The following is a 23407-nucleotide window of genomic DNA, read 5'->3' as shown; positions in this document are numbered from 1 at the left end:
GATATAGCTAGAATTCATTTTTAGGAAATTTCGTTTTATCCCTGTTTTTAGGCAATGAAAAAATGGCTACAACATCGTTAGAATACGAAGGGAGATTTCGCAATTGTCAATGTTGTGATAGCTCAGGTGAGAAATTGGCCTGTCGGGATCGACCGAGAAGACCACGGTTCAAATCACCGTGTCTCCTGATTGATTATTTTTTCCTTTTTCTTCTAACTGCACTCATGATTTTTTATTTAAATAACCAGTTCATATTTTTTATTATTATGTCGGTAAAATCGGAAAATATTATTCATGTTTTATCAATATATAATTCGTATTTAAATATGATTCCCAAAAAACACAATTTACTAAAAATACCGAACTAAGCTTCGTCACCCGTTCGTTATAATTTTGTCTGACTTGGAAGATATGGTAGTTTTTATCTCAATTGGAGCCGGTAGGTGGCGCTGCTATTGGTATGTAAGCTATCAAATGTGGTAGCTGTTTGCCGGGCAGGACAACGTCTGCCGGGTCCGCTAGTATTTTCATAAATTTCATGTAAAATACTTTAATTGAGTACAAAAATAATAACATAACTGTATATAAATGTAACAAAGCTATATTTTTTTCTAACTTATATATAGAAAAAACGGTTAATGGTTTATTTTTGTATACGCGAGTGGATGGATTGTTGATTTCCGTAGTGTATAATGTGAATATTCTAGATGCCGAATAAGTTGAAATATGGTTTGGTATAAACAAAACAGTTAATATTATTTAATTACTTTTATGTGCGTTTAGTACGCATAAATATTATATATATGCTTAAGTATTAATTCATAAAAAGTAATTAAATTTGACCTTGGTATGTGGAATTATAATTATATGTTACATTAACTTTTTTGATGTATAATATTTTCTAGGTCACAACAATTAGGTAGGTATATCTATTACATAGTTTTTTTACCAAAGAAAATTAAATAATATATTATTCATCATCATCATCATCGCTTCCTGTCGCAATCCACTGCTGGACATTGGCCTCCCCAAGTTCGCGCCAAACATCCCCGTTTTCCTCATCCAGCCTACACCGGCAATCTTACGTAGATCGTCGGTCCAGCGGGCTGGCGGACGTCCCACACTGCGTTTGCCAAGACGCTTTCTCCACTCTACGATACGTCAGCTCCAACGGTCATCGGTTCTGCGACAGAGATGACATGCTCACTGCCACTTCAACTTGCTAATTCTGTGGTATTTGTCGATTACTTTCGTTCTCTCACGGATAGTCTCATTTCTAATTCTATGAACCCCAGAGAGAAAACCCAAGGATAGCCCATTCCATTGCACGTTGAGTGACTTTAATTGTGGACCAGTCCCTTCGTCAGTGTCCACGTCTAGGCTCCATATGTTAACTTTTGTCTTCAAGCATTGTGGAATCTTCGAAGTGAAGACTCGATAAAGCCTGCCAAACGCCGCCCAGCCCAACTGAATTAGTGTTGCCCAAATGCAAGAACAAGACGAGACTTAGCCAGTCTTGGTCTTGGTCTTGCGCCAATACACCTGGTCTTGGTCTTGGTCTTGGTCTTGCGCTCCCAGTCTTGGTCTTGGTCTTGGTCTTGCAGCAAGAGTCTTACAAGTCTTGCAATTACCTATTAGTCTATTACTATTTATTAAAGTTTACTTTAAATCTTAGAAAAACGTATTAGAATTGGAACATTGTGAGCTTGAATTAACATAGCCATAGTAAAGATCAAGCAGATTAATAAATAACTGAAGATTTGATAAGAAATTCGAAAAATCAACTGACCTATATGTCGTTTTCCATGGAAGTAACTGTTTCTTAATAAACATTTATGATTTATAAGCTTACATTTGCTAAAACATGTAAAAAAACAAATTAATTACAATAACTTGACTGTATTTTAAAGAACAATACTTATCTGTCTAGAAAGAGATTGAACCCTCAACTTATAAGAAATTTAATAAAAGAGTTTTACGATTTATCATTTATTTGAATAAAAAATAAAATACAACACAAATCAACACAACATCAGTTCACAACACAAGTGTTCAGCTATCATTAGGTTATGATACTTTATATCAATTTTTTTGACCAAGAATTAATACAAAGTAACCATCTGGCTGACTCATCACTTAACCTATTTCTATGTTTTCTAATTACTAATGATGCTTTAGAAAATAACCTCTCAGCAGGTACTGAAGTTGCAGGTATTGAGAGAAAATCACGGGCCATTTTCGATAAAATCGGATACTCTGTCTCATGCGTCCTCCACCAATCTAAAATGTCTTCCGAGCTGGCAGTTCTTGGTTTTCTCAGGTACTCCTCCAACTCGTCTATCACTAAGCCTTGAAGACAAGATCCAGATGACGTCGAGGGACATTCATAGAGTTTATCAAAGTCTATTACGTCTTCATCTTCATCACATACTTTATTTTCTTTTTCTGGTAATTCCAGAGATTTGTTCAGTGAGTGTAGACTTTTATATTCTTCATAAAGTTCATTGAACTTGCGCAGACTTTCTGTTTTAAGTTGCTTCCCCCACATTGTCAGGTCAAAAGTCTGAGCCTTATGCCTTGGGTCTAAAATTAAAGAAGTACAATAAATCCAGTTGCTCTTCTTGTAATGTTTAAGCATTTTGTCTCGAGCTGCTTGGAAAGCTAGAATGAGCCTTTCATCCACTTCAGATCGATTAGGTTTCTCATCTAACTGTTTTACCATGGATTCAATTTTATCTAGCAAGAGATTGAATGATACAATGACTAGCGGTAATGTAACATATTTGTCTCCACCAAGTTTTGTACTTAAAAGTTTAAAGTTTATTAGAAATTTATGTAATTTTTCGAGTACCTGCCATTCATTAGCTGTGATTTGAAAATCATTTAATTCGGTGACAGAACTGCACAATATGTCAATGCCCGCTCTCACTTTTAAACCAAATCCAATCATATCATGTGTGGAATTCCATCTCGTTGGACAGTCAAGAATGGCATTTAGATTTGATGGCACGCCAGCTGCTTCACAAGCAGACTGAAACTTCTTCTTCACTATCTCACTTCTTTTTATTTTACTGGAAATACTGCGTAACTTTGTTACAGATGTACGCGAGTCAGCAATATTTGGTGCAGATTCTTCATCTTCCTCATCCTCAGTTTCGTCTGCATAGTCTTCGTACTGCTGATCTTGCGCGTTAGTGTCAGACTCACAGTGTAATGCTAAGGTCTTTAATAAATCTTGTACACCAAGGTTTAAAATGTGAGCAAAGCACCGGAAATGTTGATTGTCTGAATCAAAGTGGGGCGGCAGCTGTTTGCCCAGTTCATACATAAATTTTGGTATTTGCAGTTGCGTTGTCGACCGTGATACCTTGTATTTTATCAATTATGCCATATTCCAATAAACATTCATGGAAAATCGTTGCAATATCTTCCCCAGTATGTCGACCGCGTGATGGTATAAAATCAAGAACTACAGATTGATACTTCCATTCGTTGTCTATATAATGAATAGTAACCCCGTAGTAACTCCTACCAGCAATTGACGTCCACCCATCAATGGTAAAAGACATTTTAGATGATAATTGTTGAAGTCGTTCCTTGAGATTCAATTGGAGCTCTTCAAATCGCTCTTTGACTTTCCTTCTAAGTGTAGACCTTTTAGGAAACACCATATTAGGGCAAATACATCGAAAATATACTTGTGTAGCTTCGTCATCGAAAAATGAGAAGGGAAGATATTTTTTCACCACCCAATCAACTGTAGCTGTCGTGATGTTGTCACTGCTGTTTTCCGACTGAAACAAAACAATAAATCTTGTGTTATTATTTAAAACATACTAGGTTTGAGCGTATAAGAGGAGGAGGTTTGTTGTTGTTAAATCGAGAAAATCGTTAAATTGATATTTGTTATATTAAGGTTGCACTGTACTGTAATTTACCAAAATAAAGTACTTAGTTGTTACTGGCCGATTAACTGAAAATATGGGTGTTTATAAAAAAATATTTAAGACGATAATTACATACTTAATATGTCGCACCCCTAGATGAAAACACCACTAACTCAAAAATACTTACGTAAGTTAATGGCGTTTTTGAAAGTATCGCATGAATAGCTACGCAGAGTTAAAATTCTTTTAACTGTTAAAAAAATATTCTTACCTGTCCACTTCTTCCAGCGGTTACTAAAAAGCTTGTGATATCTCCACTTAATTTTGGTTTAACAGGAAGAAATATTTCTGATTCCTTTTTGTGGAAAGATATTAGATGTTTCCTTAAGCCTGAAGTGTTTCTGTTTTTCATTTTTATTTCAATATTTTTATGTTGGCACAATTTACAGAAGGCAGTTTGGGATGCATGAATTATTTCGAAAAACTCCTCAAATTTGCTTTTGGGTCTTTTAGATCTGTGACTCAAACTCTCGTTACTCGGACTAGAATAATTTGAATCTTCGTCACTCATATTAAATTGTACACGTGATACGTTTTTAGAAAACAACGAGAATTAGTAAAAACAATTATTAAGTTAGACTCGAAGCACAGCTCAATTGGAAATGACTGGAATTAAAATAATTCCTTTATTTATAGTACGTTTCCTTGCTTTCTACCGCGCCGCCTCGCCACGTGCTGGCTCTATGAAAAGGATGCCGCCGCAAATCAAACAATGCCGCGTGCGGCGTACAAACACACACTAAATATTACCTACTTGTACAGACGCGACGCGTGAATAAAATATATGTAAAGAATTAGTGCCAATCACTATTCTTTACATATAAGTGAATGTTTTGGCGTACATCTATACTAATATTATAAAGCTGAAGAGTTCGTTTGTATGTTTGATGACAGAAGTTTTAAAATAAATAAATAAGTCCTGAACGTCACTATACCTCCAAAGTTACTATTCCTCGTGGATGAAGTCGCGGGCACAGCTAGTAAATACTTACTCTCATCATCTCTCTCAGAGATATTCGGGCTGGTAAGTAATACAAAACTCTTATCGCAGGCTTTTTATTTTATTAGTAGGTAAGTACCTACGCTTTTTATATTATTTTATTAGTTTTGTAGAATTTTTTTACACGTTTCAAGTATATTTAAAAGTGGCTACAATATTTATTAAACGGGTGGTATTTGAACACTTTTTGCTATTTTTTCTTGTAAAAACTTAAGAAATATAATGACTAAATGTACAATAATAGTACCTAAGTAATTAGTTTAAAACCATATAAGTAATCAATATTATAATATATACTTACTAGAATGAATTAATATGACATCTACTACCTATCCTTACCATTTTATCCTACCTAATCATAATACTACTTGCGTGATCAGTATAATGTATTCATTTTCATTCTAAGCACTCTGAAACTTATTTATTCTTTGGAACACCTGTAGGTACTCTTAAAATTCGAAATTATTTTGCATGAGTATACCTACGCCCTATGGCGGCAATCAAATAGTGTCAAATGTTATGATTTCGGCGTGGCGGCAACGATTGTTTTAGATTTCAAAAGAAGCCGCCGGCGCGTGTATCATAACCATGTACTTCCGAAAAGCGGCAAATTTCTTTGAGAAGTAAGTACAAAACCTTTGATGCCGCATTATCAAAGTGCCGATGGTTAAAACATAACTATGCATGCACTCAGTTTGATTTTAATAGATATTTTTTTATTCGCTATGTTTATGGTATTAGTCGTAATGCGCATAGGTCCAGTTTTTCATATTCTTTGATAGTTTTTTGCGTCTCATAGAATTCCTAAGCGTACCTACCTATACACAGAACTGTTACACCTAACTACTCAGTGAAATAGCGCTAAGTCCTAGCTGCAAGACGCAAGAGTCTTGCAGGCTATGTCTTGTTCTTGCTCAAGTCTTGCACGGTCAGTCTTGGTCTTGGTCTTGCTAAAAATACGCGGTCTTGTTCTTGGTCTTGGTCTTGCAAAAACGCAAGAACAAGACCAAGACTGCAAGACCAAGACTGAATTTGGGCAACACTAAACTGAATCCTGTCGACCTCCTTCTCGAAGTCGTTGTGGCCTAGTTGGATGGTATGGCCTAGGTAAACAAAATACTGAACAACTTCGGGGGTACCTTCGACCGATACCGGTCTCGGTATGACGTAATTGTTAAACATAATTAGCATTTAGCCTAGTTCATCCAACGTCTCCTCAAAGATGTCTTCTGCAAAGCGAAGGTGAGAGATGTATTCGCCTTTGACATTGATGCCTCGTTCCTCCCAATTCAAGGTATTAAAGACATCCTCCAGCGTAGTGGTAAACAGTTTCGGTGATATTACATTTCCCTGTCTTACCTCGCGCTGGAGGAAAATGGGTCTTGTTCTCTGGTCTTGTATATGGGTGGTCATCGTCATCGCGTCGTATATACATCGCAGTACCGTACGCAGTAGTAGTTGTAACTTTGTGAACTAAAGAATATTTTTTTTAATTCCACGCGGACGTAATCACGGACACAACTAGTATTATACATTTATACATATCAATATTATATATATTTATACATATATATCTTTACGCTGTTATTTCTTTCACTGTCTTCCCCGCTATTTGATACTCTCTTGTAACCAATGGTTCACTGGAAGAGATCTCTTTTAGGAATAAGTACACCTTTGCCATCAACTATACATGTTATTTTCTGTATATTTCTTTTTTAGTGCAATAAAGTAATATATTTATTATTTTTATCGTATTATGTGTATTAAAAACGACATTTGAGTGCACTTTGTGAGCAAATAGACGTTTTTTTATTACGTAGAAGGACAAAACACAAGGGTGTGAAACTAATAGAGTATTATACCTATATAACGGAGAAGATTCTTTGAGTAGGCTTCTTAATAAATTGCGCGGACGGAGAAGTGTGAAATTTTTGACAAATATAGTTTATAATTTATATAGACATGGAGTGCAGAATACATTTTTTTTTTTTGATTATGCATAAGTATTTCATTAAATCAATAAAAAAACATTACACACACTATCATGTATTTGACACACACTACTCTTTTGTTTATAAGTAGAAGTATAGTCTTTAACAACAGATTCTTAAGAGGAAAGGGTACCGAAGAGACTTTTCAAAAATAGGTATTTGAATAAAATGTTTCTGTCGCGCTGCATGCCGCTACCGCGCCCCGCGCCATCTCCGCCCCGTTTTTTCTAGGTGTGACTGTCGTGTTGTTAGTGTGCGTGCGCCGGCTATTCAGCTATTAATTGTTGACGATATTTTAGTATTCGCATCTTTCGTTTGTGATTGACTACGAGTACATATAGCGCATAGTACTATTTTTCTGAATTTGGCTTGTTTTATTGAATTTGTTCTGCATCGTATTGCTGTGACTCGGCTTACTATTATTGAATTTCGTAAACTACTTATTATTATGTTTTATTATTTTGAATTGGATACTCTTTGTGACTTGATACATGTCTATATTTTTGTGGGTAATTATCGAAATACTTAGGTACTTTATTTATGAATTAGGTATGTAATTACATGGTTGAGGTGTGTGTAAGAATGGGTAATGAAATACATACATAATTATAGTGTATACATGTAGTACATAGTATAAGTGTAAGTATAGTATATATCGCACCTTTAATAAAACAAAGATGTAACTCAAAATTTGTGGATTTGGAGATTTTACAATAAAACCCGTCTTCGTCGCGTAAAGAATAGTTAGACTTCGACTCCGGCGTTTTAACTATAAGATACAGAGAGATACGCGACTGTTGCTCTCTTTCCTATCAACTGGAAGTGACAAGTCAGTTCTTATAAAGTGGCGTGATTCAGAGATGCACCGGCAGTGAGCGGAGATTGAAGTGCTGCCGTTTTGAGTAACATCAAATAATTCGATATTAGATTAAAAGGGATTTAAAATAAAAAGATGATTTTTGTTATACTTCATTCTCTCAGAAAACGCATTTGATAATGATGTGTAACATTTGGATTTACTTCGGTTTTGTTTTAAAAATTGACAAATTTTACAAAGTTAACGCCTAACACTTCAGTTTTATATTGAAATATATGCCTTAGTTGTTGGAGTAATTGGTTAGGTATCACTTTATTGTAATAAATAAGGCTATTTATAAAAGTCACTTTTGTTTACTTCTTTTTATTATTTAGAATGACGAAAGATAAGTAAAAACTTTCAACATTAATTCCCATTTCGTGTAAAAGTTAAGAATAACTTGTAACTGTTGTGCTTATTTGTATAGGTTTTACTACCAACTACACACTACAACCTATACAGTCCACTGCTGGACATAGGCCTCCACAAGCTTTCGCCAAAAATAGCGTGAACTTATGTGTTTTGCCCATAGTCACCACGCTGGGCAGGCGGTTGGTGACCGCAGGGCTGGCTTTGTCGCTCCGAAGACGCTGCTGCCCGTCTTCGGCCTGTGTATTTCAAAGCCAGCAATTGGATGGTTATCCCGCCACCGGTCGGCTTTTTAAGTAATATAATAATAGTGTAATAAGTTATAATTTTTTTTTCATCTGATTACTGTAATAAATGTGAAAGTTTATGAGGATGACGTATGGATGGATGATTGTTACTCTTTTATGGCAAAACGACTGAATAGATCATTGTCATTCAACAATGCTGCTATTTTGACGTTAAATAATTATGATTATTATTCATCCTTAAAATATACTACAGTGTTATGAATTATTGGTATTTTAGACTAAAGAAGTTATGCAGGTTGAAGAGGAAAATCAACAAAATACATATATCTCCAGAGCCCAAAAATGTAACTGCAGAGCTGACGAAAATGATGACACCGACTCAATATTTTACTGTCACTTATGAGTTGACGAGAAAAATGACACCTAAATAATACTAGCCATTTACAGTCCTCTAGTTCGTCTTCAAGATCATCTTCATCTAGTTCCGATTCATCTAGCTCATCATCGTCAAGCTCTTCTAGCTCATCTTCATCCAGTTTTTCAAGCTCCAATAGTTCAATGCCTACCCAAAACCCTGCCCCACAAAACGTTACAACGGATTGTGAAGAAAAGACGTCTTACACCAATTCAACACAAAATATGAGCAAATTCAGCTGAGAGAGCGACGAAATTACAATAGTGTGGCCAGTTACAATATTTCTCCAGTATAATACACAGATCTAAGTGACGTCGACCTGAGTGACGACGATGCACTGTAGATTTTAATACGTTCTTTAATAAACCTGTCAACAGAAGAAATTTTATGTTTGAAAATCAAAGTTCTTCTGACTCTGACTGCAATAATAAACCAAATATTTGTCAGTCAGTTCAGCCTATTGCAATGCACTGCTGGACATAGGCCTCCCCAAGTTCGCGCTAGACATCCCGGTTTTCCGCAATCCTCATCCAGCTTACACCGGCAATCTTAGGTAGATTGTCGGTCCAACGGGCCAGAGGACGTCACACACTGTGTTTGCCAAGACGCGATCTCTACTCCAGGACGCGTCTGATCCAACAGCCACCGGTCCTGTGCCACAGATGACCAGCCCACTGCCACTTCAACTTGCTAATTCTGTGGGCTATATCGGTTACTTTCGTTCTCTCGCGGTAGTCTCGTTTCTAATCCTATCTTTGAGGGAAACCCCAAGCATGGCCAGTTCCATTGCACGTTGAGGGACTTTATATTTGTGGACCAGTCCCTTCGTCAGTGTCCATGTCTCGGCTCGGTATGTTAACACAGGCAGGACGTATTGCTCGAAGACTTTTGTCTTCAAGCATTGCAGAATCTTCGAAGTGAAGACTCGACGAAGCCTGCCAAATGCCGCCCAGCCCCACCGAATCCTCCTATCGGCCTCCTTCTCAAAGTTGTTGCGGCCTAGTTGGATAGTATGGCCTAAGTAAATATAATCCTGAACAACTTAGAGAAGGGTACCATCGACCGATACCTGTCTCGGTATGACTTGGTTGTTAGACATAACTTTCGTTTTGTTCAAGTTCATACAGAGAACGACACGTCGGGAGGACTCGTTTAGACCGGCTAGCATTTGGCCTAACTCATCTAACGTGTCCGCAAAGATGACGATATCGTCGGCGAAACGAAGGTGAGAGATGTATTCACCGTTGACATTGATGCCTTGTTCAAGATCTTAAAGATATCCTCCAGCGCAGTGGTAAACAGTTTCGGTGATATTACATCTTGCTGTCTTACCCCACGCCGCAGGGAAATAGGTATTGTTCTCTGGTCCTGAACATGAACGGTCATCGTCGTTGCGTCGTACATACATCTCAGTACCACGATATATCGCCAGTCGATATGACATCTCTGCAGAGAGTTCAGGACAGCCCAGGTCTCGACACAGGCTTTCTCGCAGTCCACAAATTCCATACACAGCAGCTGATTATATGTCTCTGTCTTTTGAATAATCTGTTGAACAGTATGGATGTGGTCTACGGTGTTGTAGCCATTTCGAAACCCAACCTGCTCTGGTGGTTGGAATTCGTCGAGTCTTATGGCGAGACGATTCAAATGTGCAGAAAATATTGATTCCGACGGTATTTAACTTAGGGTTTCACCAACCAAAAACAGGTCAGTGTGATCTATGTGTATCATATGATAATTCAAACAATGAGCAAAAACAAGATGATAGACATTATAAGAAAGAAGAGACTGCTGATTTTTATACTATTTACTAGCTGACCCCGCAAACTTTATTTTGCCATATATGTTATTAAACCCCTTAATCCCCCCCCCCCTTTTAACTTAGGGGTATGAAAAATAGATGTTGTTCGATTCTCAGACCTACCCGATATGCACACAAAATTTCGTGTGAATCGGTCTAGCCGTTTCGGAGGAGTTTAACTACAAACACCGCGACACGAGAATTTTATATATTAGATCATTTGTGGTTAGTAATTATTTGTGATTTTAGAAGATATTTACTAGAGACTAATTGTACCTAATTCTTATAATAGTGTATAGTTTTTGTTTTGTTTAAAAAACAATATTTGTAGCCATAAAGAGATTATATAAATATGAGATGATTAATAAAAATTTGTTTAATTTAAAAAAAAAGGTGATAAATTTCAGTTTTCGTTTTATAAAAAAATGATGCATTAATACATACAACGCCATAATTACAATTAAATAATCATAAAACGAAACATTGTGATTTATTTTTAAAACTTTTTGTTATGTTTTAATACTAAAGAGAATTTTTTTGAAATACTACCTAAAATATTAAGTAATTTTTGGCATAAAGAGATTTAAGTCGGAACTTTTTTTTCATCTCCATTTTACAGCTATTATAGACTGTAACACAGTTGTTTTTCTATTATTCTATTAATCTCTGTACTTTAAACTACTGATATCAATAGTAAAAGTCATTAAGAGCATTACAAATAATTGGTAATTTTTAATCAAACACAATGCGGAAAAAGTGCTAAACTTCAAACGCCAATTCCCACAATTTGCGATTTTTGAGTTACATCTTTGTTTTATTAAGGGTGCGATATATGTAATGTAGTACATACACAGTATAAAATGTTTGCCTTAGTACCTATATAATTTGTAATGTCTCATGTTTGTCGCAGTTATTAATACATGGGTATAGGTTATATGTATTAATTAACATATAATTGCGGCGATATAACAATGGTTAAAAATAATATTATAAATAAAAAAAAAACAAGAAAAGCCGCCTGCGTGAAGAACAACTATTAGAAAGTCAATTGAAAAAGCTGGAACAAGATAAAAATTCAATAATTACACAAAGATAGCTAAATAAATTACACCAATTTCAAACATTATGTACTGTACACTTACAAAAATCATGAAGGCGACTTTTTCAATTATTATTTTATTTATGTTTTTTTAGTTAGGCAAATTACGTAATCGATTGAATTTTTTTAAAGAGTGGTTGATTAACATGACATAACATAACAATACACTTTATTGAACACCAACAGAAAATAATAATACGTATCAGATTGATTTTTAACCGACTTCCAAAAAAGGAGGAGGTTCTTAATTCGACTGTATTTTTCTTTTTTTTGTATATATGTTACTTCAGAACTTTTGACTGGGTGGACCGAGTTCGACTTGTACGCAAAGGAAAAAAAGCCGACTTCAATTACATCGACATGTAATACAACAAAGGTAGACGAAAATATAGTCAAGTAAATACGCGTTATTAAAGATTACTCAAAAATTTGTTATCAGATCTCGATGAAATTTAAATATGACTACACCATAAACATCAGCTTTCGATTAAATTAAAAATCATCAAAATCGGTACACCTAGTAAAAAGTTATGCGGTATAATACAACGTAGGTCAACGAAAATAGTCAAGTAAAAACGTATTATTTATATTACTCGAAAAGTTGTTGTTAGATCTCAAATAAACTCAAGTGAGACCAAATGACACACACCACCTTTCGATTTAAAAAAAATTTGTAGAAATCGGTCCACTCAGTCAAAAGTTCTGAAGTAACACACATAAAAAATACAGTTAAATTGAGAGCTTCCTCCTTTTTTGGAAGTGGGTTAAAAATAGAAACCGATTTTACACGTCTATAGAATTCCTAAGTCGACAAGCTTGAACAGTGAAAGATTTAGTATAAACGAAAGAGGAGTGAGAGGGAAATTCAAGAAGTAAGCTTTCCTCAGAACGAAAACTGCGTTCATTGGAATCACTAAGAAACTTAAATCGTCGTTTTAGATAAGCAAGTACAACAGGATTAAAAAGAATAGAGTAAAGTAAGTTGAGAATATACGTATTCCCGAAGTAGGGAATTGGGTGCCACTTAGGGCGTATCTACTGCCGTATCAGCCGTATCAATGATACGGGGCCCCCTATTTACAGGGCCCCTAAGGTGTGTAAGCAAAAATTAGTAAAATGCTATCCACAATGTCACTTAATCTTGTGCTTCCTGGAAAAAAGAATAAAAAAACTGTCATACATACCTATAGAGTTTAACTTCAGAAATGACTGAAGTCTGAAAAGCAGTCCCCTTTTATCCGAGTCAAGCGTGCGCCCAATTGTTGATAACATTCTGTATCGTTTATTTCGGGATTCAGTTAATCATTATGAACAATGAATTAATCTTTTTTATATAAGAATGGGGCACACAAGCAGACGAAGCTATCTGATTTATAACGGCTACCGTCGCCCATGGCCTTTAGAGAAAAGATGTAGACACTAGACGCTTTAAAACCCCCAAATTTTAGCAAGGTCATTCCACACTTTGAATGTACGCGGAAACATTGCGCACGAAGCTCGCACATTGGTTGCAAACCACTGGTGGATACAATTAGCACCACTAGACTTCTTGACATCGAAATAATGCAGAACACGACAAACGACACTGCTCATAGTGCACATTACGCATCGCGTGTTCGCACCGTGGAATGCTCTGTGGTGCTTTTCCCTCATCGTCAAGAGTTGAATTCGACGCAAAAAGAGTGCAAAGAATTTCGCTTACTTTTTCGCATAATATGCCAGAGAACCATCAGGTTCGCGCAATGATGGAAGTGTAGACTAAAAAAAGTTACCTTCGACAGCTTTTGTAAGAAACAAAAGGCATGGGTTCCATTTGGAAAGCCCAATAGTCTCTCGCCAATTCTGCTGTGTTTGAACTTTGTCCTAGCGATTTACTACCTGTAAGACCTGGAGGCAGCGTTGAATCTCTTCTTCAGGTTATGCGCCTGTGAATCCCCCATATAGATGCGGAAGATTCATAGGAATTCACTAATAGTATTGGCCTCAAGGCTGAAGCGAACGATCCCCCGCATCTATTGCTGCAGGTCAAGGCTAATAACTCTCCAGCTTGGAACTACAAGCTCTTTAAATTAGCTTAAAATCCGAAATTCAAAACATTCATTCCATTAAAGAACTCATGGAATTATTACTGATAAAATTCAATAGCCTTGCATCCAATTTTCCGGAGGTATTAACTTGATGTTTTTCAAAACTAAAACTGATAAAAAATTACCTAAGGATTTCGATGGAACAGGAACAGCTACAGCAGACTACACTCACTATTGTCTATTCTAGGAGGAAGTTATAACTTATAATCAATAAACATTTATTTTAATTCAATGCAAGCATTTTTTGTGAGAAATCTTTACCCATCATTTGCCTGCCCCCCCACTAATTTTGATACAGGGTCCCAAGGTTCCCGGGGTTCCAAGGAATGCTACGCTAGTGGGGCCACTTGAGTTTTTTACGCAATTCAGAAATATGATTCTATTTGCGAAGTCCAAATACGAATCGCATAGGTACATAGATTCGACCAAATTTAATAATCTGCTCCTCAGTAATGTCCAGAAAACAACTAAGCAATTTTTTACCGATGAAAAAAAACAGAGGAGGTTCTAAAGTCGCTACGTACCTATATTTATTTATGTTTGACCATGCATAGCTTTTTACAGAGTATTCCGAAATTGATAAAAAAATATATTGGAAAGAGTAAACCCCGAAGTTGTTTTTCGCCTAGGAGGCGAGGAAGAAGCGCGGCTCGCAGCTTGCTTGGCATAGGCATGGGAAAGAGCAGTCCTAATTTTTTAAACTTTCTTATTGTATTTTTATTAGTATTACGGTAATAATAATCATAATATACTTTTTTGAAATCCTTGTATTGAGCCCTTTTGATACCAAAAACAAACAACACAGTTATTTACCATAATTATCATTGTTATTTGTTAGCGAAACCCTTCGTTAGCCCAGGTTTGCACAGTGTTACAATAAAAACCGCATATACAAATACGGTTTTATTGTAGTTATGAAAAGAGAAATTATTTAATTTTGGTAATACGAATTTTAGAAAATATCGACTAAAAATAACATCACTAGTGTATCGATATAATTGTCGACTATGAGGCATCACTTCGCTGGCGTATATACGTATTGCTTTGACCCTTCCCTCCCCCAGACCTATCCCCCAAAAAGCAAGAAAGGGACAACTGCAGCTCAGACCGTTTTAGGTATATAATTTTTGACCAAAACAGTGTTTCGTAGTCGACTGTTTTCTCCTCAAAACATGGCAATTTTTTAAAAAATTTTTTTTAGAAAATAAAAGAAGACTTCGGCTATGCCCCTATGTTTTCATTTTTTTGAAAATATGCATATATTTTTTTTAATGAGTGTCTGAAAATGTACAAAAAGTTATGCAATATTTCGAGTTTTTGAAGTCTCCTAATTCCTATGATAATAAGAATATGAAAAAAATCAAAACATAGGGGCATGGTCATGGCAGCAAAGAGTTCTATGTCACAAAAATATTTGATCTAGTGTCATTATCCAGGGAGAAAACAGTCGACTACGTTTGTATGGAGAAAGACCCGGTACCCTTTCCTCTTAATAATGTTCAAACTAATAATTTGAATTAATTATGGTCGAATTTCGACCACTACGCGACCACTAGTAATAATAAACTTCTAACTTCATACTTTTATAACAATAGTCGGTTATGAAAGAACATGAACGTCACTCTTAAATAGCTGTTTACAGTACTAAAAAAAATTAATCAAGTTTATAATACTGTGATATAAATAATCATTTTAGTCGTATATCCGGTTTCTCTGGAAAAATAACTATAAATTAAAATTAGCCAAAGGCATAAACGTAAGGTTCCGAGTCTGACATAATCAACAAACACTAACGCAAACATCTTTTACGAATCTGAATAAAATGATAATTAAGTCTAACACGTTATATACCGGTATATATCATGTTATAATTCTCATTTTGTTTGTGAGGTTAAAGTCTTATCGAACATTCGTCTCGAGGTTTCTCGTTCGTGTATCAAATATATTTCCTTAGTTGTTACTACATACATTGATGGTCATGTGAATTTTAAATTAATATTTTTAGAACACAAACTATATTAATATAATGCATGACAAAATTACATATTAATAATGACCAGCTATGAAAAAAAAAAATGTTCGAATATTTTTGCTTAAGAAAGTTTTTTTTTAAATTCAACTGATTATCACGACCGTAAAACTAACTGAACAACAACCGAGCCTTGCCCCCTAATATAATTATATTCGACTAATAATCCGACTAGAAAAAAGGTCAGGCTCAACCAGATCATTTATCTGAACCGGATCAGGATATAATGAGGCATGCCTGATCCGGCAAGCTCTATCAGGACCAGTTCTGGTCCAGACAAGGATAGCCTGATGTAAAATATAATTAAGTATGGTAAGACATACTAGATCAGGACCCAGTCTGGTCTAGATAAGGACAGCCTGATGTAAAATATAATCAAGTTTGGTAAGGCATACTGGATCAGGACCCGGTCCGATCCAGATCAGGATAGCCTGAAAGAAATTACGCGAACTGAGCCTGAATCGCGCTAATCGCTATCAATTTTTTTAAGCGCACTTAGTATACATATATACAGTTATCAGGACAGTCTAGCAGGGAGTCCATTTCTACACAGTGGAGTAGTCGTAAGTAGTAGGAAGTAGGAATTAACTATAATTAGTAATTAATTATTAGAAGTTCGCTTCAGCCTGTAATATCCCAGTACTGGGCATAGGCTTCTTTTCCCATGTAGGAGAATGATCAGTGCATAATCCACCGCGCTGCTCCAATGCGGGCTGGCGGATATATTCCCTACTACGAGTAACGATCGCTATCAGGTGTACATGATAACAACCGGGACCGACAGCTTAACGTGCTCTCCGAGGCACGGTGGGGAGACCCACAAGGACAGCACAAACACCCAGACCACGGCAAACACCTGTATGGCCAATACAAATGTTTGTCGTGTGCGGGGATCGAACCCGCAACCGCCAATGCAACAATACAATACAATACAAATACTCTTTATTGTACACTATCACAGAAAAAAAATTACACCGAAAAAGAAAATATAGACATGTACAAAAGGCGGTCTTATCGCTAAAAGAGCGATCTCTTCCAGACAACCTCTAGCATGAAAAGGACATGACAAAAGAATTAGGCATGGAGGTGTACATACATAATATATACATATAATACGTAAATATACATACATATACATATTACATATTACACGCAACAGGTACAATCCATGACTGTAACCGTTGCGGCAACGCGGCGTCAACATAATATACTACATAAAACCTTATTTCATATTCATCTTTTTATAAATATCAGCGTAGGCTGTATATATGTATGTATATGTATATAGTTTCTTGTGATAAATTACTTTGAAATCGAGGGGTTTAAGCACCGATCCTATATTATAACAATAATTCGTTTTGTTTACAAACCAAAACGACGTGTTGACCAAATTGAACAGTTCATAAGGAAACGAATATTTTTTTAATATTTGGTATTTAATATTTAAATATGCAGTATATTTAAACTAGAAAAATAGTCTTAAGAGGAAAGGGTACCGGGTCTTTCTCCATACAAACGTAGTCGACTGTTTTCTCCCTGGATAATGACACTAGATCAAATATTTTTGTGACATAGAACTCTTTGCTGCCATGACCATGCCCCTATGTTTTGATTTTTTTCATATTCTTATTATCATAGGAATTAGGAGACTTCAAAAACTCGAAATATTGCATAACTTTTTGTACATTTTCAGACACTCATTAAAAAAAATATATGCATATTTTCAAAAAAATGAAAACATAGGGGCATAGCCGAAGTCTTCTTTTATTTTCTAAAAAAAATTTTTTAAAAAATTGCCATGTTTTGAGGAGAAAACAGTCGACTACGAAACACTGTTTTGGTCAAAAATTATATACCTAAAACGGTCTGAGCTGCAGTTGTCCCTTTCTTGCTTTTTGGGGGATAGGTCTGGGGGAGGGAAGGGTCAAAGTAATACGTATATACGCCAGCGAAGTGATGCCTCATAGTCGACAATTATATCGATACACTAGTGATGTTATTTTTAGTCGATATTTTCTAAAATTCGTATTACCAAAATTAAATAATTTCTCTTTTCATAACTACAATAAAACCGTATTTGTATATGCGGTTTTTATTGTAACACTGTGCAAACCTGGGCTAACGAAGGGTTTCGCTAACAAATAACAATGATAATTATGGTAAATAACTGTGTTGTTTGTTTTTGGTATCAAAAGGGCTCAATACAAGGATTTCAAAAAAGTATATTATGATTATTATTACCGTAATACTAATAAAAATACAATAAGAAAGTTTAAAAAATTAGGACTGCTCTTTCCCATGCCTATGCCAAGCAAGCTGCGAGCCGCGCTTCTTCCTCGCCTCCTAGGCGAAAAACAACTTCGGGGTTTACTCTTTCCAATATATTTTTTTATCAATTTCGGAATACTCTGTAAAAAGCTATGCATGGTCAAACATAAATAAATATAGGTACGTAGCGACTTTAGAACCTCCTCTGTTTTTTTTCATCGGTAAAAAATTGCTTAGTTGTTTTCTGGACATTACTGAGGAGCAGATTATTAAATTTGGTCGAATCTATGTACCTATGCGATTCGTATTTGGACTTCGCAAATAGAATCATATTTCTGAATTGCGTAAAAAACTCAAGTGGCCCCACTAGCGTAGCATTCCTTGGAACCCCGGGAACCTTGGGACCCTGTATCAAAATTAGTGGGGGGGCAGGCAAATGATGGGTAAAGATTTCTCACAAAAAATGCTTGCATTGAATTAAAATAAATGTTTATTGATTATAAGTTATAACTTCCTCCTAGAATAGACAATAGTGAGTGTAGTCTGCTGTAGCTGTTCCTGTTCCATCGAAATCCTTAGGTAATTTTTTATCAGTTTTAGTTTTGAAAAACATCAAGTTAATACCTCCGGAAAATTGGATGCAAGGCTATTGAATTTTATCAGTAATAATTCCATGAGTTCTTTAATGGAATGAATGTTTTGAATTTCGGATTTTAAGCTAATTTAAAGAGCTTGTAGTTCCAAGCTGGAGAGTTATTAGCCTTGACCTGCAGCAATAGATGCGGGGGATCGTTCGCTTCAGCCTTGAGGCCAATACTATTAGTGAATTCCTATGAATCTTCCGCATCTATATGGGGGATTCACAGGCGCATAACCTGAAGAAGAGATTCAACGCTGCCTCCAGGTCTTACAGGTAGTAAATCGCTAGGACAAAGTTCAAACACAGCAGAATTGGCGAGAGACTATTGGGCTTTCCAAATGGAACCCATGCCTTTTGTTTCTTACAAAAGCTGTCGAAGGTAACTTTTTTTAGTCTACACTTCCATCATTGCGCGAACCTGATGGTTCTCTGGCATATTATGCGAAAAAGTAAGCGAAATTCTTTGCACTCTTTTTGCGTCGAATTCAACTCTTGACGATGAGGGAAAAGCACCACAGAGCATTCCACGGTGCGAACACGCGATGCGTAATGTGCACTATGAGCAGTGTCGTTTGTCGTGTTCTGCATTATTTCGATGTCAAGAAGTCTAGTGGTGCTAATTGTATCCACCAGTGGTTTGCAACCAATGTGCGAGCTTCGTGCGCAATGTTTCCGCGTACATTCAAAGTGTGGAATGACCTTGCTAAAATTTGGGGGTTTTAAAGCGTCTAGTGTCTACATCTTTTCTCTAAAGGCCATGGGCGACGGTAGCCGTTATAAATCAGATAGCTTCGTCTGCTTGTGTGCCCCATTCTTATATAAAAAAGATTAATTCATTGTTCATAATGATTAACTGAATCCCGAAATAAACGATACAGAATGTTATCAACAATTGGGCGCACGCTTGACTCGGATAAAAGGGGACTGCTTTTCAGACTTCAGTCATTTCTGAAGTTAAACTCTATAGGTATGTATGACAGTTTTTTTATTCTTTTTTCCAGGAAGCACAAGATTAAGTGACATTGTGGATAGCATTTTACTAATTTTTGCTTACACACCTTAGGGGCCCTGTAAATAGGGGGCCCCGTATCATTGATACGGCTGATACGGCAGTAGATACGCCCTAAGTGGCACCCAATTCCCTACTTCGGGAATACGTATATTCTCAACTTACTTTACTCTATTCTTTTTAATCCTGTTGTACTTGCTTATCTAAAACGACGATTTAAGTTTCTTAGTGATTCCAATGAACGCAGTTTTCGTTCTGAGGAAAGCTTACTTCTTGAATTTCCCTCTCACTCCTCTTTCGTTTATACTAAATCTTTCACTGTTCAAGCTTGTCGACTTAGGAATTCTATAGACGTGTAAAATCGGTTTCTATTTTTAACCCACTTCCAAAAAAGGAGGAAGCTCTCAATTTAACTGTATTTTTTATGTGTGTTACTTCAGAACTTTTGACTGAGTGGACCGATTTCTACAAATTTTTTTTTAATCGAAAGGTGGTGTGTGTCATTTGGTCTCACTTGAGTTTATTTGAGATCTAACAACAACTTTTCGAGTAATATAAATAATACGTTTTTACTTGACTATTTTCGTTGACCTACGTTGTATTATACCGCATAACTTTTTACTAGGTGTACCGATTTTGATGATTTTTAATTTAATCGAAAGCTGATGTTTATGGTGTAGTCATATTTAAATTTCATCGAGATCTGATAACAAATTTTTGAGTAATCTTTAATAACGCGTATTTACTTGACTATATTTTCGTCTACCTTTGTTGTATTACATGTCGATGTAATTGAAGTCGGCTTTTTTTCCTTTGCGTACAAGTCGAACTCGGTCCACCCAGTCAAAAGTTCTGAAGTAACATATATACAAAAAAAAGAAAAATACAGTCGAATTAAGAACCTCCTCCTTTTTTGGAAGTCGGTTAAAAATCAATCTGATACGTATTATTATTTTCTGTTGGTGTTCAATAAAGTGTATTGTTATGTTATGTCATGTTAATCAACCACTCTTTAAAAAAATTCAATCGATTACGTAATTTGCCTAACTAAAAAAACATAAATAAAATAATAATTGAAAAAGTCGCCTTCATGATTTTTGTAAGTGTACAGTACATAATGTTTGAAATTGGTGTAATTTATTTAGCTATCTTTGTGTAATTATTGAATTTTTATCTTGTTCCAGCTTTTTCAATTGACTTTCTAATAGTTGTTCTTCACGCAGGCGGCTTTTCTTGTTTTTTTTTTATTTATAATATTATTTTTAACCATTGTTATATCGCCGCAATTATATGTTAATTAATACATATAACCTATACCCATGTATTAATAACTGCGACAAACATGAGACATTACAAATTATATAGGTACTAAGGCAAACATTTTATACTGTGTATGTACTACATTACATATATATACTATACTTACACTTATACTATGTACTACATGTATACACTATAATTATGTATGTATTTCATTACCCATTCTTACACACACCTCAACCATGTAATTACATACCTAATTCATAAATAAAGTACCTAAGTATTTCGATAATTACCCACAAAAATATAGACATGTATCAAGTCACAAAGAGTATCCAATTCAAAATAATAAAACATAATAATAAGTAGTTTACGAAATTCAATAATAGTAAGCCGAGTCACAGCAATACGATGCAGAACAAATTCAATAAAACAAGCCAAATTCAGAAAAATAGTACTATGCGCTATATGTACTCGTAGTCAATCACAAACGAAAGATGCGAATACTAAAATATCGTCAACAATTAATAGCTGAATAGCCGGCGCACGCACACTAACAACACGACAGTCACACCTAGAAAAAACGGGGCGGAGATGGCGCGGGGCGCGGTAGCGGCATGCAGCGCGACAGAAACATTTTATTCAAATACCTATTTTTGAAAAGTCTCTTCGGTACCCTTTCCTCTTAATAGTAGTGTGACTGCTACGTATTCTCTCTGTCACAGTTGATTTGATTCGAATTTATAAGAACGATTAAATTTAATTTTGTATGGAAAATTTTTATTTTTATTTATACAAAATATTATACATATTTACATTTCACAACTTAAGAACTGGGGGAGTCGTGACTGCGTCACCACGGTGATCGGACGTGCCGCTTACGCTTTGACCAATTATTGTCAGTCTACCCACATAAATTTTATAACACGTTACGATGAGTGAATTTAATTGTGATGAAGAGGAAAAAGATGACGATATGTTATTTGAGAACAATAGTGAGATATTAAATTTGTCAGAGGAAGGTACAAAAAATATTTTGAACTGTGAACAACGGGTGGAAAAGAGACCACATGAAAGCAGCGATGAAAATATTAACAACGACAACGAGTTTATTACTGTCACGAGGAGGAAAGTAAAATATCGCATAGTAAGTGATTCAATGTCTACTCAAAATGAAAATTCACAAATTGATTACGAAATAATACATGATAAACATGAAGTATCTATGACATCTTTAAAAATGTTACCCAAGCAATTTGCGATGGCGAAGCTACTGAGGGATGAAGATATTCAAAATATTGTTAAAATTAAGTATAAAGGCCCATATAAAGTATTAATTCAGTTTAATTCAGCTGATAGTGCTGATAAACTTCTAAAATGTACAAAAATGGTAGATTTAGGGTTTAAGTGTATGATGACTATGGAAAATAGATATACTTACGGTGTAGTAAAGAGGGTTGATCTAGAACTTGACGACAAAGAGATATTGGAGAATTTAACTTCAGAATATGAAATCATCGCTGTTAAAAGACTTAAGCGCGTAGATTATGACGGGAAATGGATAAATAGTGAAGCTTGCCGCATTTCTTTTAAAGGAAATACACTACCTACATATGTAAAAGGATATGGTGTTAGATTCAAGGTCGAACCGTTTTTGTTCCCGGTTAGTCAATGCTCAGGCTGTTGGAAATTCGGTCATTTCTTAAGATTTTGTCCTACTAGAAAGATTCTTTGTCCAAAATGTGGAGGGAATCATGACAACTGTGAAACGAAAGAATTGAAATGTCTTAATTGTAAAGGTCCACATTTTGTGCTAGACAAAAATTGTCCTATGTTTGTCAAGGAAAAAAAAAATTAGAGTAATCATGAGTGAAAGAAATGTAACATACAGAAAAGCATTGGAGATATATTTGCAAGAAAATCATTCAAATACTCAAGTACCGGATCCTAAGTATAGTCCAAAAGAAAAGATAAATGTGCTTAACAGTCAAACAGAAATATACAATAAAAATCTGTACAGTTCAAAAGTTGCGAGTGAGGCTTTGATAGAAATAGATTGTTCTTCACGTGAAAGTGATAATGAAAAAGAAGACTATGTAGAAAAAAAATCAAGTACACAAAAAACGAAGAAAAAGAAGAAAAATACAAAACAAGATTCACATAGGAGCTTATTGGATATTCAACGCGTGACAGAAAATGAAATACATAACGACAGTTGCTCAGAGAAAACACACGAAGAAGAAGAAAATAAATTAGATATAAGAAAATTATTTAAAGACGTAAAGTTTAAACAAATTTGGCGTAAGATTAAAAATGTAATTTTTAGTTCTGAACAAAAATGGGAAGAAAAGGTTTATGTTTGTGTAAAAATTTTGATTTCAGAGT

At 35.4% G+C, this 23407-nt stretch overlaps 1 protein-coding gene across 1 annotated transcript; it reads left to right on the top strand.

Moving 5' to 3' along the window:
- The first annotated feature begins 21956 nt into the window (after positions 1-21956).
- On the top strand, positions 21957-22880 carry LOC123654538. The gene has a single exon (XM_045590436.1). It carries the CDS (start codon positions 21957-21959, stop codon positions 22878-22880), a length of 924 nt encoding a protein of 307 aa, XP_045446392.1.
- Positions 22881-23407: the final 527 nt, after the last annotated feature.

Source organism: Melitaea cinxia, chromosome 6 (assembly GCF_905220565.1).
Source record: "Melitaea cinxia chromosome 6, ilMelCinx1.1, whole genome shotgun sequence".
NCBI classification, from domain to species: Eukaryota; Metazoa; Arthropoda; class Insecta; order Lepidoptera; family Nymphalidae; genus Melitaea; species Melitaea cinxia.
This window is presented reverse-complemented; position numbering and strand designations above follow the sequence as displayed.

Bases quoted from the DNA above. Each gene is read 5' to 3' on its own strand.
- LOC123654538 (XM_045590436.1), top strand. From the start codon at position 21,957: ATGAGTGAATTTAATTGTGATGAAGAGGAAAAAGATGACGATATGTTA.